The sequence below is a fragment of the Myotis daubentonii genome, chromosome 1 (assembly GCF_963259705.1).
Source record: "Myotis daubentonii chromosome 1, mMyoDau2.1, whole genome shotgun sequence".
Classification (NCBI taxonomy): domain Eukaryota; kingdom Metazoa; phylum Chordata; class Mammalia; order Chiroptera; family Vespertilionidae; genus Myotis; species Myotis daubentonii.
The window spans coordinates 156,133,282-156,149,609 of NC_081840.1; the positions used below are offsets into that span (position 1 = coordinate 156,133,282).

The following is a 16,328-nucleotide window of genomic DNA, read 5'->3' on the forward strand; positions in this document are numbered from 1 at the left end:
AGTTTACATGCCATTTTGGTAAGAAGTATCATTGAAAAAGTATTAAATAGCCTTCAGTCCTTTGGAAGGTGCTTAGCCTCCAAAAGTAACCTGAAAATTCATTTCCTTTTTACCTTGAAATAAAGTTACAGTAAAATCCTCAATATAATGGACTAATTCAGGCAAGGGACAGTCTGTTAAAGCAGAAAGTCTGTTATATAATAAAGTAGGTTTTCTGAATGTATGTTAAAATATTGACAAATTTGTTAACCCGTTTTTACTTATGTAGACATGTTTGTGTAATTAAATTTAACTATGTATGAAAACTTTAATTTCACAGAAAAGTTTTCTATATGTGTTACTGTAATTTTAAATTTATACTGAATAGGTCTGGTTAAATGTATGCATTCACCAGTCATCTCCAATAAACAAATGCACACAGCTGGGGTGTGGCTTAGCACACATTGGAACACCGGCCAGCATGAGTTATATAACTACTTCAGAAAGTCACACAGTGAGACAACAAACCCAGTTACCTCGCAAGATGTGGTGTGATCACATGCTAATCATTTGCCCAGCATTGTTTACGAGCAGTGACACTTGGACTTAAATATGTAGACTATAGCTGTAACTATGTAGTATTTATGTCAACAAAATCACTAGTATTTTTTCCCCAACATATGGCCTATTTGCTAAAATTTCTTAAAAATAAATTAACAAAAAAAACCTGTTAATTATTGGTTAAAAGCATTTTAAAATTAACAGGGTGTTAATTTTCACATGTGACACTCATGACAAATGGACCAGAAATTTTGTCTTTTAAATCTGAAGTCCATTAAGTCAGGGTCTGAAAAATTAAGGGTGTACTGTAATTTTATTTGGCTAATTATTCCTGAAACATGTCCTAAAATCAGTCAGATTGAGTTAGCATCATCGCCATATCCCTGTTTTGCCACCTTTTTGCTTCCTTCTCAAAAGCAACAGTGCAATATCTTAGTTCTCACACCCTTTACAGAGCATGGATGATACTGGTTTTCATATGGAGAGATCATAGGTCTGGTAGGAATATTTCAAGATATCATCATGCCTGTTAAAATAGTGAATGTGCCGTTTCATAATATCATATGGTCACTATTTACAACAGAAAATAACAAATTGTGTGCAAAGATAAAACTAATCTCCAAGTGAGAAAGTTGACACATAAACAGGATTAAAGTCTTGTCAAAGCAAAATGTTTCTAAAAGCTCACAAAGCTATCCTTATAATTCTTCAGTCCTGAAGGATCCTGAAGCGTTCGGTTGATGATGGGATGTCATGACCCATTTATATGTAAGATGAGGAAGATCTGTCAAAATTCAGACTGCATGACAAGAGCCCACAACACGAATGCCACAGCGTTTGGTGAAAATGTTGAACAGAAAATGTATTTATTCAAATAATTTATTGAAATAAGTGAGGGCTAAAGATTTATATTTAGACATTTTATTGGGCTCTGTTAAATCTTGCCTGTAGGAATTTATTTGAAAATACATGGCCCATACATTTTGAGTGATGAATTGAAATAGTCAAAATACAGTGTTTCTTATATAACTAGGAACATCAAGGTGTGCAATGGAAACATCCAGAATCCTTCAAACAAACTGTCAAAATCACAAAGGACAAAGTTAATGTTTTTATTAAATGAACTTACCCTCCCCCAAGCAGGCTATTACAGCCCTATTCTGTGTAATAGCATTGCCTAATAACCATGCACATATATCTTCATGGTCAAGTCCCCACATCCAAGAGACTGTTCTCTCACCTCAAAACCAATATCCATTTAATGATACTCGAAGTAATACATAGCTGTTATGGGTATTATATTCAAAAGTATGTTCTAGAAACATTTTGACCAGAAACATTTTTTAGTGCATCACAGCATGCCCAAGGTAAATCCCCTTGAAGAGGGTGAGACTCAATATATTAGTCTGGTGGTTTAAAAAAAAAAAAATCAGCCTTTGATACTCTATGGACATAAAAAACCCTATAGTGCTTTTTCTTGCCTTTTTTATAAATTGATTTTTAGAGAGGAAGGGCAGAGAGACATCGATGTGATATACATCAATCACTTGCCTCCCATATGTGCCCAGACCAAGGATTGTACCTGCAACCTGGGTATGTGCCGACTGGGAATTGAACCCGTGATCTTCCGGTGCACAGGATGGTGCTCCAAACTGAACCACACTGGCCAAGGCTTTTTTTTTTTTTGCCTTTGAAATAAACTTATAAAACCCAACCGTTAGTGATACTGAGGAGTCATTTCTTTCACAGGTGAAAGCTCACTTAGTATAAGACAAACTGCCACTTATTGTTGCCTTGTTAGGATATAACTTAGTAAATAGGAGGTGCTTTTTTATGTTCTTAGTAAATTATAAAAGTTCTGTGCATTCATCTTTTTTTTTTAGTAATGGCTATTTGTAAATCTTTCAGAATATTCTGAGGAAAGGAGGCCATACAGAAATTGAACCTCAGCATTTCTGTCAAGCTTTTCACAGAGAGAATGATATGCTAATGGTCATCATCAAAAATGAAGATATCTCATCACATTTACATCAAGTAGGTTTGAAAATAACCTTTCTTACAAAGAAATGTGTTCCAGGCCTTTGTTACTCTATAATTATCAGACTTGTCACTGCCTTTTTTTATTCATAATAATTAACTAAGACAGAACTAAAAAAGATACTGATAAATTTTCATATAATAGTAACAAAACTTTCTTTTATAGGAATTATAAAATTTTTCTTAACTCTTTGTTATATTTACCTATTAGTTGAATAAAAGTAATTGCTTCTTCCAAGAAGATCTAACTTACGGGCATAGCGGCAGCCTATCAGGAGGTAGTAACCGATCCCTACAGCACCTATACCAAGTGAAGCCGAAGACAGGGAATGATGGTGTTAGCCTGTTACCTGCCTGATTACAGGTCCCTAAAGCCTCAGGTGTACTTTTCCCTATCTCCAACCTTTGCAGTTATAGAGACTTTGTGTTTACATGTTTTATGATGAACTGAGTTAATATTCCTTATGTGTGGTAGAATTATCTATCAGTCATCAAGGTTAAAGTATTTTTAGCTGTCCTGAATCTTGAAACCCTCGGATGAAAAGTGACAAAACCCAGTAAATTTATCTTTTTTGTGGGATCCTTTTGTGTTTAATAGATTCCTTCTTTGCTGAAGCTCAAGCATTTTCCCAGTGTCATCTTCGCCGGAGTAGACAGCCCTGAAGATGTTCTCAATTACACCTTCCAAGAGCTGTTTCGGACTGGAGGCTTTGTGGTATCAGATGACAGAATATTAGAAACTTTAACATTAGGTTAGCCTTTTAATTTCTTTTCCTGTTTCTTAAGTACTATTTCATGAAAAATATCAACTCAAAATAATGTCAGTCTCTACCTCTTGAGGGCTTAATTTTTGCTGTATGCTATGCTAAGCAGTTTTTTATATAGTTCTCATTCCCAATATGCATGCTCTTAACCTCCCTTGTTTTACTGATTGTCCTTACCACTAAACCAGCTCCTAAGTTCCTTCTCTCAGGATTGTGGCTAAAATAGTCATACACATTTGAGATTTTGTTAAATTTGATTCCTTCACTTGCCAAATGAAGTCAGATACAGATTTTGTTTAGAATCAGTCCTCTTCCATTTCTGTTGCTGTCACACTTACTACCTTACTGATATGGAAATCTAAAAAATGGTTACTGAAGTCGTGTTAATTATCTGCTTGAACACTCATACAGTTGACCCTGAACAGCGTGAGTTTGAGCTATGTGCATCTACTTATACTTTACCTGAGTAGTTCAAGGGTCAACTGGAGATTGGGAATCTATCAGGGTAGGGGATCTACTTAAGTTATATGTAGTTAATCCATTGCGTGGGCAGTCATTGACCCTAATCCTGAGTTGACCTAGGAGATTGTCAGAGCACAGAGCAGACACTTTCATGTACGATCAAAACCTGTCTAGCTCAAGCATGAATTGTACATGGAAATTGGAGGTGAAAAATATTTGTAGATTCTGTATTTAGAAACGTGGACTTTGCTGTTGCAACTAAACCTCCTATGTGATCTCTATATGTTCAAAGCTTTAACTGCTATGAGTTGCAGTGCTTTCTCTGCAGAGCTCTCTCCTACTGCAGTATGAGTAGGTAGGGCTGAATCGAGGGGCCATAGATTGCTGTATCTTTGAAATGCAATATGGGGTCCTATACAGCCATACAAGTGGCAATCAATGATGGTGTACACTCAAACGCAGGTATTTTTTTTTTTTTTACAAGTAATAAATTCTGGGCTTTGAATAGAAAACCAAAAATTTTAAAACACAATTTATTCTATCCTGTAGTTCAACTGAAGGAAATTGTGAAAGCCCTGGAGAAACTAAATGGAAATGGAAGATGGAAATGGTTGCTTCACTACAGGGAAAATAAAAAGCTAAAGGAAGATGTAAGGTAAGGCCTGAGGCCAGGTGAGGGCTTGGGCGGGGGTCCTTCTCTTCCCTTTGACAGGGGGATATGGAAATACCATGTGATTCACCCTGAAATATTAAATGTGCTCTGGACTGGTATTATTCAAGGTTAAGTTTGTACTGGAATGGAAATCACCTGCATCACTAAACACAGTATTTAGATCTGTTGGCTGGTTTGGGGATTTTGTTTTTATAGCAGGGCATATTATTCAATGAAAGTTTTGTGTTGTACTCAAAAGTTTATAGGCATACACTGTGAGTAGCACTCTCTAGACCAACAGAAGTCAGACATAGGGATCCTAAAATATCTATAGTTATTTAGACTCTGCTACCATAAACTGCAAAAAGTAAACTGAACTACGGGCTTGCCACAGTAATGCTTTTTAAGTTGCCTCAGTTATAACTAGGATGGAAAATTGAATTTTACCCTTAAACAATAGATTGCCAATTGGCAAGACTCTTTAAATATATGGCTAGGATTTTTTTAATCTTCAGAGAGAGAGGAAGGGGGAGAGAGAAATAGCGATGTGAGGGGGAAAGATCTATCGATGGCCTCCCGTAAGCAGAGTCGAACTTAACTATAGATATTTTAGGATTGCTATTCCTGAGTTGGAATCAAACCCAAAACCTCTTTAGTGTATGGGACACTCCAACCAACTGAGCCACCCTGCCATTCTACAACTGGGATTTTTTTAAGAAAAGTATTTATTGATTCCTTGGCTAAAGGAACTTGGATCTGAGAGTAGCTCCATATCAAAGATGTGCCTCCTGCCTTAACTGGTTTGGCTCAGTGGATAGTGCATCGGCCTGCGGACTCAAGGGTCCCGGGATCGATTCCGGTCAAGGACATGTACCTTGGTTGCGGGCACATCCCCAATGGGGAGTGTGCAGGAGGCAGCTGATCAATGTTTCTCTCTCATCGATGTTTCTCTCTATCCCTCTCCCTTCCTCTGTAAAAAATCAATAAAATATATTTAAAAGAAAAAAAAAAGATGTGCCTCCAGGTTCTAATGAGACTGGGAAAGGAAGGCCTGGAGCTCAGAGACAGACTGGGAAAGAACAGATTTGACAAGCCATTTGTTAAATGACTGTTTCAGGCACTGTTAGTTGTTTTACTTCAATTATCTTGCCCTAACTTCATACAGAGTACACATGACAGGCCTGACTTAGGTCAAACTTGGAGTCAGTCAGTTGTAGGCTTTAACTCCAGGATGTTCATCTCTGAGATGTCCATTATTGTGTTTAACCATAGTGATTTCCCCAAAGGAAAACAAACCTCAGATGAAACAGCCAAAATTATGGAAGTGCATGAGATGCTGAAAGGTGGCTTAGAAGTTCAGAAAAGGCTCATAGTTAGGAGGCACTAGGACAGGAGGACAACCAAGAGTTAACAAGATCCCTGGCTGTGACCATGCATTCACAGAGAGTTAGCCAAAACAGTAGCATGCTCTTCAAATTGTACTTACCTGGCATAAACAGAGCTCATCAGAAAACCTATCAGATTCTTTCAACGTTGGGGGAATATATCTATAACTAAAACAAAAAGAAAACCCTAGCTTTTAAAAACCACAAAGGGGTTTATAGCCATTGATGGTTACCAATAACTACAAAACCAGCCTCAACTCCATCTCTAGGCTAATTTTGTTACCTAATTTTTCCACTGATTTTTTGAGAGATTAGAAGGGAGGGAGGGGGTTGTAAGGAGAGAGACACATCAGTTGGTTGCCTCCTGCACACGCCTCAACCAGGCCCAGGGATCAAACAGCCCACGTATTTGACTGGGAATGGAACCCGAGGCCGTTCTGTGCTTAGCCAACCCTCTTAACACTAAGCCATACCAGCCAGGGTCTGATTTTTTAATATTTGCAAAATAATGTCACACAAATCTTAACACAGTAAATAGAAACATACAAAGAGTTTCTGTTTATAACAATAAGGAATATAACAGAAAAGTTGGTATCTTAAAACTAGGTACAGTATGATACCAATTGTAAATTGACATATAAGTCTGGAAGGAAATTCACCATTGTGATGTGAACAGTACTTGTCGCTTCAGTGGTGGGATACATATGATTTGGTTTTCTCCAGCAAACAGGAAGGAGAATGTGATAGAAAAGACTGACTGGAGAGATGGAATCAAGAGCAGAGGTAGTGATGTTTAAAAGTTAAACATTTTCCTCTAAAAGAGTAAGAAAAAAGGTAGTAAGAAGATTTAAAAGAAGGTGAGAAACTAAGGAAAATCTAGCTGCTACATTGTTTTAATCAGAAGTTTAGAGCAGGGGTTTTGAAGAAACTTACAGATTTGGAACCATTGCTATAAAGCAGTGGTTCCCAAACTTATTTGGCCTACCGCCCCCTTTCCAGAAAAAATACTACTCAGCGCCCCCTGGAAATTAATTTTTTTAAAATTTTAATAGCAATTAAACGGAAAGATATATGTATTAATGTTTCTACCTTTTTTGTAAAATATAGTAAAGAAAGGTGTAAATAAGAAACATATAAGTTTGAAATTATGAAACTATTTATTGAACTCAGAATAGAAAGGTAATACAAAAAAAAGTTAAAACAAATGCACCTGTGGCCATCACCGCCCCCCTGGATCGCTGCAGCGCCCACCAGGGGGCGGTAGCGCCCACTTTGGGAATCACTGCTATAAAGAATGCATTAAGAGGTCCACTAGAAATTCATATGAAGCTTGCCCGGCGACATTTTTGGAAGTGGTGGTGGATAAATGTGTAGATTTCCCTTCGGCTTGGAATAAGAATGCTATTTTCTTTTTAATATTTTATTGGGGTTTTTTTACAGAGAGGAAGGGAGAGGGATAGAGAGTTAGAAACATCGATGAGAGAGAAACATCCATCAGCTGCCTCCTGCACACTCCCCACTGGGGATGTGCCCACAACCAAGGTACATGCCTTGACCGGAATCAAACCTGGGACCCTTGAGTCTGCAGGCTGATGCTCTACCCACTGAGCCAAACCGGTTAGGGTGCTATTTTTTCTTTTAATCTGTATTTGCAAAGATAGCGCACCTGTAATGTTTTGAAGAGCACATCAAGACAATGACTTCTAGGAAGGCAAGTGTATGGTGGAAAAGAACAGGGACAAAGGATCTCAGTTGGTTTTATGGGAAGTAGTTAAACTAGGAATGTAAGTATAGTGAAGGCAAGAGAAGATTTAGGAATAAAACAAAATTAAGATACAGTAAAAAAAACTTACACTGAATCTGAATTTAACATTTCTATGTATTTTCCAGAGTGGATTCAATTGCACATAAGAAGAACTTAATATTGAAATCCTACCAGAGTGCAAATATCATTGAATTGCTTCATTATCACCAGTGTGACTCTCGGTCATCAACAAAAGCAGAACATTTAAAATGTCTCCTAAACCTGCAAATTCAGCATATCCATGCCAGGTTTGCTGTCTTCCTAACAGGTAAAGTCATACAGACTTAGTACTGCCTCAGTTTTATATCATCAATCAGTTAATGCCCAAATGGGTCAATTCTAGGAGTCATTGAATGCCATAAGATAAATGGATATAGATCCAAGATCAGTTGTTAGCCTGATAATGGCTGGGTGAGGGGTACTGTCTATTTAATAGTCCTCAAACAGTTTCTTTCTTTTAAGTTTCATCATCTCCTTACTTAATTTTATACTTAATCCCCTAATTTTTAATGTTTCATGTGAATCTTCACCAAACATTTAAAAATTAAGGAATGACTCTTTTGTCATTTATCAGTGATTTCCCAGCACTCTTCCCACCTCCCATGGAAGGGGCTGCTCCCAAAGCTTCAAACTATTTTTTTTTCCTTCACTAGAACCAGACTCCTTTTTCCTCCCACATTAGGAAGTTTCACACAAGTTTTTTTTTAAACAAAGGGGGTTCTGCTACTTTTAAAAAGGTACATTTAAATGTTGAATAACTGTTATATAATATGTATGTCAATGATACTTTTTAGAAAGTACATTAATGCATTTTTAACCAAAAAAGGATATTTTTCTTTTTACAGAGAAGCCTGTCTCCAGAGAAGTCTTTGAAAATAGTGGCATCCTTGTTACAGATGTAAATAACTTTATTGAAAATATACAAAAAGTAGCAGCTCCATTTAGGAGTAGCTATTGGTAAGAACACTTCTCCTGCAACTCTCCCATGTCAGCTGGAATTGAGGGAAGATACTGACGTTTGTGTCTATGAGGCAAACAGTTGTTCAAAAACTCTGTTCTTTACCTTATGTGTTATGCTATAAATTAAAAATAACTCTATTTAGGGATGAAATTCTAAAGTATCCACTAATGAAATAACCAACCCAATTACCCATTTTCTGTGTGATGTGCATTTTCACCTGCAGTTCATCCTGATCACCGAGACATATGATGTAACCTTTACAATGCATAGAAATTTTCCCATTAGGTAGCATACTATTTATAAAATAGTTGTTATTTTGTTTTAAAGATGAAATTATCAATTTTATTTAACCAGGTTATTCAACTGTAACTTGCCTAGACATCAGTGATGCCAACAAATTAGTATTTTCCCTTTTCTTTAAAAAACTTTAAGACACATTAAAAAGTCTTTCCTTCTCATAATTGAAACAAATCAATGTTCTACAACTTAGGGGGAAATTCCTTTCATTTTTTTACATTTTGTTTAAATGGCTTCATTTACAATGACACATTCACTTTGGGTTGCAGTGTTAAATATTTTGTTTTAAATTAATTGTAATTTAAAGCTATTAATTGAATTTAGTTAAAAATAATTTTATAAACATGTCTACTCAGTTATAGCAAAAATTAGTCTATTTTAACCAATAGCTTTATTTTTGCATGTACCAATAGCTTTATTTTTGCATGTTAATGTCAGCAACACTTAAGAAATGCATATTAGTCTGTTTTAAAAGTTTTTACTACCCTTGTAAAGACTATAATCTCTTAAGTGTTTCATTTGCTATTATTCAAACACTACATAAAGTTAACCTTTTTTCCAAAATGGTACAAATTTATAAACTGTCATCTTCCACTTATTTTGTAAATAGTGCACTTACAAAATCAACTCTGAGAATAATCACTTATTTATGATGTTAGAAATAAATCTTTAAACATGAAAACCAAGCAAAAAACATTTGTAAGACACTTAACATCTATTTGGAACACAGGTTTTTATAACTAATTTGTTTCATTTTTCTAATAAAGCCAACTAAAAAGTCAATTGTTTCTGCAAGGACTTCATAGCAAAAATTGGAGTTTGTCAGGAGAGTTGTATCACTTTTTAAGCCACTTAAGCAAGAATGACTGGGTTCCAGAGGAATACTATCACTTATATCGTTTTGGTCCTCATCTGTCAGTTTAGTCCCAGCAGACCCGCCCAGTGTTTTCCCCTCCCAAGGTCATGTGCACTGAGCTGCAAGCTACAGAAAAAAAAGGGCAGGGCTGTTAGAACTATACAGAAACTTCTTTCAAAAGCCATTCATCTACTTTGTATACTTCTTACCCAAACAAAAGTGCCAATCTCACTATTTATAAGTTTTAATTATTTGACACTAGCTTTTGCTTAGAAACCCATTTTTTACCTCAGGGATAAGATTCTAATAAGAGGATCATAACACTAAGTTGATTTGCAATTACTAAGGAAAAGGAAACATTTATTGAGCACCTACTACTACCACCTGTCAGGTGCTATCTGTCCAACATAGTCATCTTTCAAGTTGTACCTCAAGTGTTCATCTCCCCTTACTGAAAAGCCTTCCAACATCCAACCCCAAGGCCATCAGTCCCATGCCACCATTTCTTTATTTTAACTTAACCAGGTCACAGAACAACGGTCTAGCCTGGACTGTAGGCTCTCACAGAAACTGTGCCTTCATCATTTTGGACCCCACTGGTCTGGGACATAAAGTCCTGATATCTTTGCTTTCTATTGAATACTAACCAGTTTGTACATTTTGAATGTTTGGCTATAGCAGGCTAACTTTTAAGTTGATAATTTTGTATGGTCTGAGAATAATGTTAGAAATATCCTTTTGGCTCTTGGCAGAAAAAAGGTTCCCCACCCCTGACATAAAGTAGTGGTTCTCAACTTGTCGATTTTGTCCCCCAGGGTATGTTATAACATCTGGAGACATTTTTGGTTCTCGGGCTAGGGAGGTGCTCCTGGCATCTAGGAGTGATGTCAGAGGTGCTGTTAAACATCATACAATGCACAGGACAGTCCCCCATAACAAAGAAGTATCTGGCCAAAACAAGTAGTGTGAGATTTAGAAACTGAGCTAATGTAAATCAGATAATCTGAATAACAACCTAAATTATTATCCGAATTACTTCAACAGATTAGTCATATGTCCTAATAATGTCGTTTAGACATAACTGTAAGAATCAAATTCAGCCTATAAGAATACAGTTAAGATGTCTTCATTCGTCTGGTAGCTATTACTGTATAATGCTAAGAGAGAGAGGAGGTCCCAGTTAAAAACAATTTCTAACTACAATTTACATTACATGAAAATCTTTTAAAGCACCTATCTACCTGATAATTAACTTGTTCTCTTACAAATGCTACCTATAAGCAGAATTATCAAAGGCAGTAACTTGCATTTGAATAAAAAAAGAGTACTTGTTAACCATTACTAAGAATATCTAAGACTTAGCCAGTTGCTCAGTGGTTAGAGCGTAGGCCCTCAGACTAAATGGCCCCAGATTCGATTCCAGTCCTGATTGGGACAAATTCGGGAGGCAACCAATCAATGTATCTCTCTCCCATCAATGTTTCTCCCTCTCTCTCTCCCCCCCTCCCTTCCACTCTCTCTTAAACATCAACAGAAAAATATCCTTGGGTGAGGATTAACCAAAAAAAAAAAAAAAAATATCAAGAGTTTCAGTTAAACTGAGTCAAGAGTATAATTTAGGGTTTACTCACAATGAAGCCAGACTTGATTCTCTATCCATCCAAGTTTGAAGCTTCACATGCTGTCAGTACCTGAGCACAGTTCCACGCCAGCATCTCTCCTAGCATCAGTTTCAGCTCTACCGAGGGAATAAACAACTGCATCATGGCCAGCACAATACTTATAGCTCTTAAACATCAGGGCACAAACAGACCAATCGAGAGGGACTTGGTTTCCAGAGTCTGGCTTTATTTTGCAGTACAGAAATCATTTGGAGCCATTTTGAGGCAGACATCATTGAAGGAGAGGCTCTGTCAAATCAATACTGCATTGCAGCTTGGTCCGTTGAAAAGGCCACACCTGGGATATGATAGAAGCTTCTACATTTTACCTGCTTTATGATAGTTTTCTGTCACCTTTGCTCTCATCAATTAGATTAAAACACACACAGGTATCCCCCAAAATGACTCGAAGTCTGGAGTTCAGAATTTTAAGCCCACATAAACCAAACCTGTGGTGAGGCTACATAGACACTATCATAATACTTGACAGGACCAAAATGTAAATCTATACTGAAAACTTCGGTATGTTTTCCCAAATTATGGAATATTTGATTTCAAATCTCCTTAATATTAAGGACAGATGGCACGCAAATTGTACTGATCCAGCTCTTGAGCAGCAGAAGCACATAACTGTAAAGGTTACACTGATTAAAAGATACAAATACTGTATCAAGATCTTTGTATCAGTATCACAATGTTTTTTTAAAACTTATCCTTCACTAGAAAAAAAAAAGCCAGCATTGGTTAAACAGTACAGAATATGGTCACCTGCCAATTCTGAACAGCCACTCCATGAATACGAGTTAATACATGATATTAGAAAGGGGAGGAATATTTACTGGTGCAGTGCTCTGCAATCTCTCTGTTTGGATTATAAAAGCAGGCCTTACAATACTGATTTCATACAATATGCATTATTTGCCAATTTTAAGTCTGTCCTAATTAGATGGTAACATGTACTGCTGTTAGTCTTCCCCATAGATGTCATTTTTCTTGCGCTTCATTTCCTCAAAGTCAAACTCTGATCCTGTCATCCTCTTATAGATGTCTTTAATATCATCACAGGTTGTCTCAAAGTGAGTTGTAGCATCATATGTACGGGAAATAAAGATCTGAAAATAAAATTAGAAAGACTTGAAACTAAGGAAATCTCCCAATAAAACGTGATAATACCCTTTTCAGATCACCACACTCACCTGGCTTTCTGTTCCCAAATCTTTTGGTACAAGCAGGTCACTGATGCTAACGAATCTGAAAGAGAAAAAGAATTAAGTGAGCAGGTGAGCTGACCCCACACCCATTCACTGCTTTGCTTGAAATTCAAAACCCAAAGGATGAGATTGGTCGGGATGATGGTTGCTTGTTTTCTTCTCATTGGGTTTGCCCCACCATGGAGCAAAATCCAAAATTAATCTAGGATTTTAGCTGATATAAGTAATCACGTCACTTACTTCTGTTCAATTGGTTCCAAGAGCTCCAAAGCTGGTCTGATCTCTTTCTCGGGTTCCTTGGTCTCCACAGTTGTACTGACTATGGCAATGTACTTCCCTTGTGCTGCCACGTTGTGTGCAGAGGAGATCATGCAGACATAGATATCTGGAAACAAGTAATGCCAGCTCACTGCCAAGGTTTGTAAAACCTTGGGCATCGGGTGTGTACACTCAGTCTCACCCGTATTTCGAGGTGTGAATTAAAATTACTTGGAATAGCTTCTAAGCTTAAGTTCTATGTATATGGAGGTAACGGTCATACATAGAATATGCCAATATTCAGCAACTTTCTGGCCTTTTGGAGATCAAGGATTTATGTGGCAGTGAACTGCTGCACTTGAAAATGAAATTTCTCTTCCCAGCATTGTCCCAGCTAACTGTGGAAACCTGGCAAACCATATTAACTACTCTGAGGTCTTCTGCCTCTCTAAACATTGCATTGCAAAAGGTTTTGAATGGCTAAGAAAGGTTTCATTAAGTACAGATGCTCCTCAACTTACAGAGGGGTTATATCCTGATAAGCCCATCATAAATACTGGAAGTTGAAATGCATTTAATACACCTAACCTACCAAACATCATAGCTTAGCTGAGCACACCTTAAATGTGTTCAAAAGAGTTACATTAGCCTATAATTGGACAAAATCATCTAACACAGTCTATTTTGTAATAGTGTTGAGTATATCCATTTATTCAATACTGTGCTGAAAAGAAAAAACAATAGTTGTATAGTTAATCACTTTTGCACCAACTTGATAAATCGTTAAGTCAAACCATTGTTAAGTGGGGACCTTCTATATTGACTTCTCACATAACACTAATAAAAGAGAAAAATGGTAATTGGCGTACGAGCTACCCTTTTCATTGGCTAATCAGGGCTATATGCAAATTAACTGCCAACTAAGATTGGCAGTTAACTGCCAACAAGATGGCGGTTAATTTGCATATGTAGGCACAATGCAGGGAGGTGAAAGGGAAAGCAGGAAGAAGCCCCCTGCCACTGACAGTGATCGGAAACCCAGGGGGGAGCTAAGAGCTTGGTGGCAGGGCCCTGGGGCTGCCTTTGCCCTGCCCCCCAGCCATGATCGGAGAATCAGGCGCCTTTTCCGCCCTGGCCAGTGATAGCAGGAGGTAGGGGTGGAGCCAGCGATGGGAGCTGGACGCGGTTGAAGCTGGCAGTCCCAGGAGCTAGGGGTCCCTTGCCTGGGCCTAAAGCGAAGCCCACGATCGTGGGGCCGCTGCAGCTGCGGGTCCCCGCTGCCCGGGCCGGACGCCTCAGCCAGCGGCGTCAGGCCTGGGCAAGGGGCCGATCCTGCGATTGGAGGGTGATGGGGGTCAACACCTGAGGGCTCCCAGTATGTGAGAGGGGGCAGGCTGGGCTGAGGGACACTCCCCCACACACACACCCAGTGCACGAATTTCGTGCACCGGGCCCCTAGTTTACTATAAAATTACAAATTGGCAAAAGCTATTCTTGAGTTGGCATAATAAACTCATATAATTCCATAGGTCTAGTTGTCTGTATACCACTAAGTAACTACATTAATTTCAAAAACAGAAAACAATTACCAGGCTCCCTTTTGTTACTTTCACCAACCCAGGGATCTGCTTGGGAACCCTTTAAAAATTACTTGAGTACAACTCCCTTTGTTCTAGTAATAAATCTTCTGTGATTGGGATTCCTGTACAGAAAAATTAAATACAGATAGCTTTTGTCTTTTTCAAAGCCAAAAAACTTTTTTTAGTTGAATTTTTGATAAAAGATTTAGGACTTCAGGAAGAGGTAGTAGATGAAATCTGCTGGTTAAAGCAAATAAATCAGGAATTACAATTTTAGAAATCCTGATCTTAGAGACTAATAAGTTTATAAATAATGACAGAGAAGCACCATTATCATCATCTCAAAATAGTGGTGTCAGGTCACTAATAAGCTAAGCCTTTACAGGCACGTAATGTTGGAACTGGAGAAACGGAACTCATCTTAGTTCAGCCTCTGAATTCCACAGATGAGGAATCGGAGGTCCAAAGCAGTGAATACAAACCTGAGGCAGGACTCCTAGGCTAATTTAATTTGTCCATTTAATGTGATGATTTAGGATCTCAACTAAAAGGGATCCATCATATTTTGTTTCCCACGTGTTAAAAAGCTAAGGCTTTTTCACTATAATAGAGCAAATAAAATTGGAAACATTGGATAAAATACAAAGTAAATTTTGTCTACTGATCTCCAAAACTTACCTGACTTCCGATTGACCTGGTTCTGTGGAATAATGATCTGGCAGGAGTTGGCATCATTGGTGTTCTTGATGGGGTGACTGAGAATGCAGATAACACGAATCACCTGACCCACTTTTTCTACCCGATCTTTTACATAGCTAGGGTCACAGATGAGCTGCTTACAACGAGCAATCTGTAACAAAACATTTAAAGATGTTACAATATTTGGTGTCCATGATGTTTTTAGACAGTATACTGATGCCATTGTCTCTTGAATATAATCTCTTACTGTTCTCACATTAACTGCAGAAATTAATTGAACTATAAGATAACTACTAAAACTAGCTCTGCCAAAAAAAAAAAAACAACAAACTAGCTCTGACAACAATCTCTACAAATTTTCCTGGAACAAATTCATTAATTCTAAATCCTATTCAAATATTAGGAAAGTTGTTGCAGTGTTCAGGAGTTTTAGAACTAGGCAGATCAGTGTTCACATCCTGGCTTTTTGCAATCTCAAAGGTGGTGGTTGGAATAAAGTGAAAAAGTATAATTAGGGGCTGTCATTATATGAGAAGTATCAAGTAACAACTCTCTAGTAAAATGTTCCATAAATAGTACTAGCATTACAAACAGACCAAAATATTTTAACACTAGACTTTTTAAGTAAAACTTAAGTTGCAAGATATATTTTACAGTCTTCTTCCCCTTGTATATCAAAGCCTTGAAATTTCCTAAGTAGCAGCAGCTGTGTGAAGCAAGGAAGAATGGGAGGAGGGAAGGGGGCTGCAAAAAAAGGATTTTGAGCCCTGGCTGGGTGGCTCGGTTGGTTGGAGCATCATCCCGTAAACCAAAAGGCTAAAGGTTTAATCCCAGTTGGGGCCCTATGGGAGGCAACGATCAATGTTTCTTCCTCCCACCCCCCACTCCCACCCACCCCCCCCCCAAAAAAAAACAATAAAAACATATCCTCAGGTGAAGATTTAAATAAAATGGACTTTTAGATAGCAAATAAAAACATTAACCATATTTCCCAAACACCTGTTATGCTGAAAAGGCATAAGTAGTTAACAAAAGATCTGCAACAGTAAAAGTTCAGATGGCCAACTACTGAGTGTTGCTTATATGGTCTTAACCCATGGAATACCATCAGGAATACCAAAATTTTTTTTGCCCAGTCAGCATGGCTCAGTGGTTGAGCGC

The 16,328-nt window shown here is 37.7% G+C and overlaps 2 protein-coding genes across 8 annotated transcripts in view; one reads left to right on the forward strand and one right to left on the reverse strand.

Moving 5' to 3' along the window:
• The window catches only part of TASOR2 (transcription activation suppressor family member 2), a 95,809-nt gene extending 86,124 nt beyond the window's left edge, over nt 1-9,685 (forward strand). For 6 of the 7 annotated variants that reach the window (XM_059663359.1, XM_059663367.1, XM_059663339.1 and 3 more), the window contains 5 exons: nt 2,449-2,574; nt 3,176-3,329; nt 4,353-4,458; nt 7,731-7,912; nt 8,490-9,685. In XM_059663359.1, the coding sequence (XP_059519342.1) occupies nt 2,449-2,574; nt 3,176-3,329; nt 4,353-4,458; nt 7,731-7,912; nt 8,490-8,605 (684 nt within the window). In that variant the 3' untranslated portion in view covers nt 8,606-9,685. Of the gene's footprint in view, nt 1-2,448; nt 2,575-3,175; nt 3,330-4,352; nt 4,459-7,730; nt 7,913-8,297; nt 8,389-8,489 lie in introns of those variants that run through there. The other variant, XM_059663350.1, reaches the window with a different exon arrangement.
• Nucleotides 9,686-11,585: 1,900 nt separating this feature from the next.
• Nucleotides 11,586-16,328, reverse strand: part of GDI2 (GDP dissociation inhibitor 2) — a 44,664-nt gene continuing 39,921 nt past the window's right edge. The window contains exons 8-11 of the mRNA XM_059663395.1: nt 15,147-15,318; nt 12,871-13,015; nt 12,616-12,670; nt 11,586-12,531 (exon numbers count right to left, since the gene is read on the reverse strand). Of these exons, the coding sequence (XP_059519378.1) occupies nt 12,385-12,531; nt 12,616-12,670; nt 12,871-13,015; nt 15,147-15,318 (519 nt within the window). The 3' untranslated portion in view covers nt 11,586-12,384. The remainder of the gene's footprint in view (nt 12,532-12,615; nt 12,671-12,870; nt 13,016-15,146; nt 15,319-16,328) is intronic.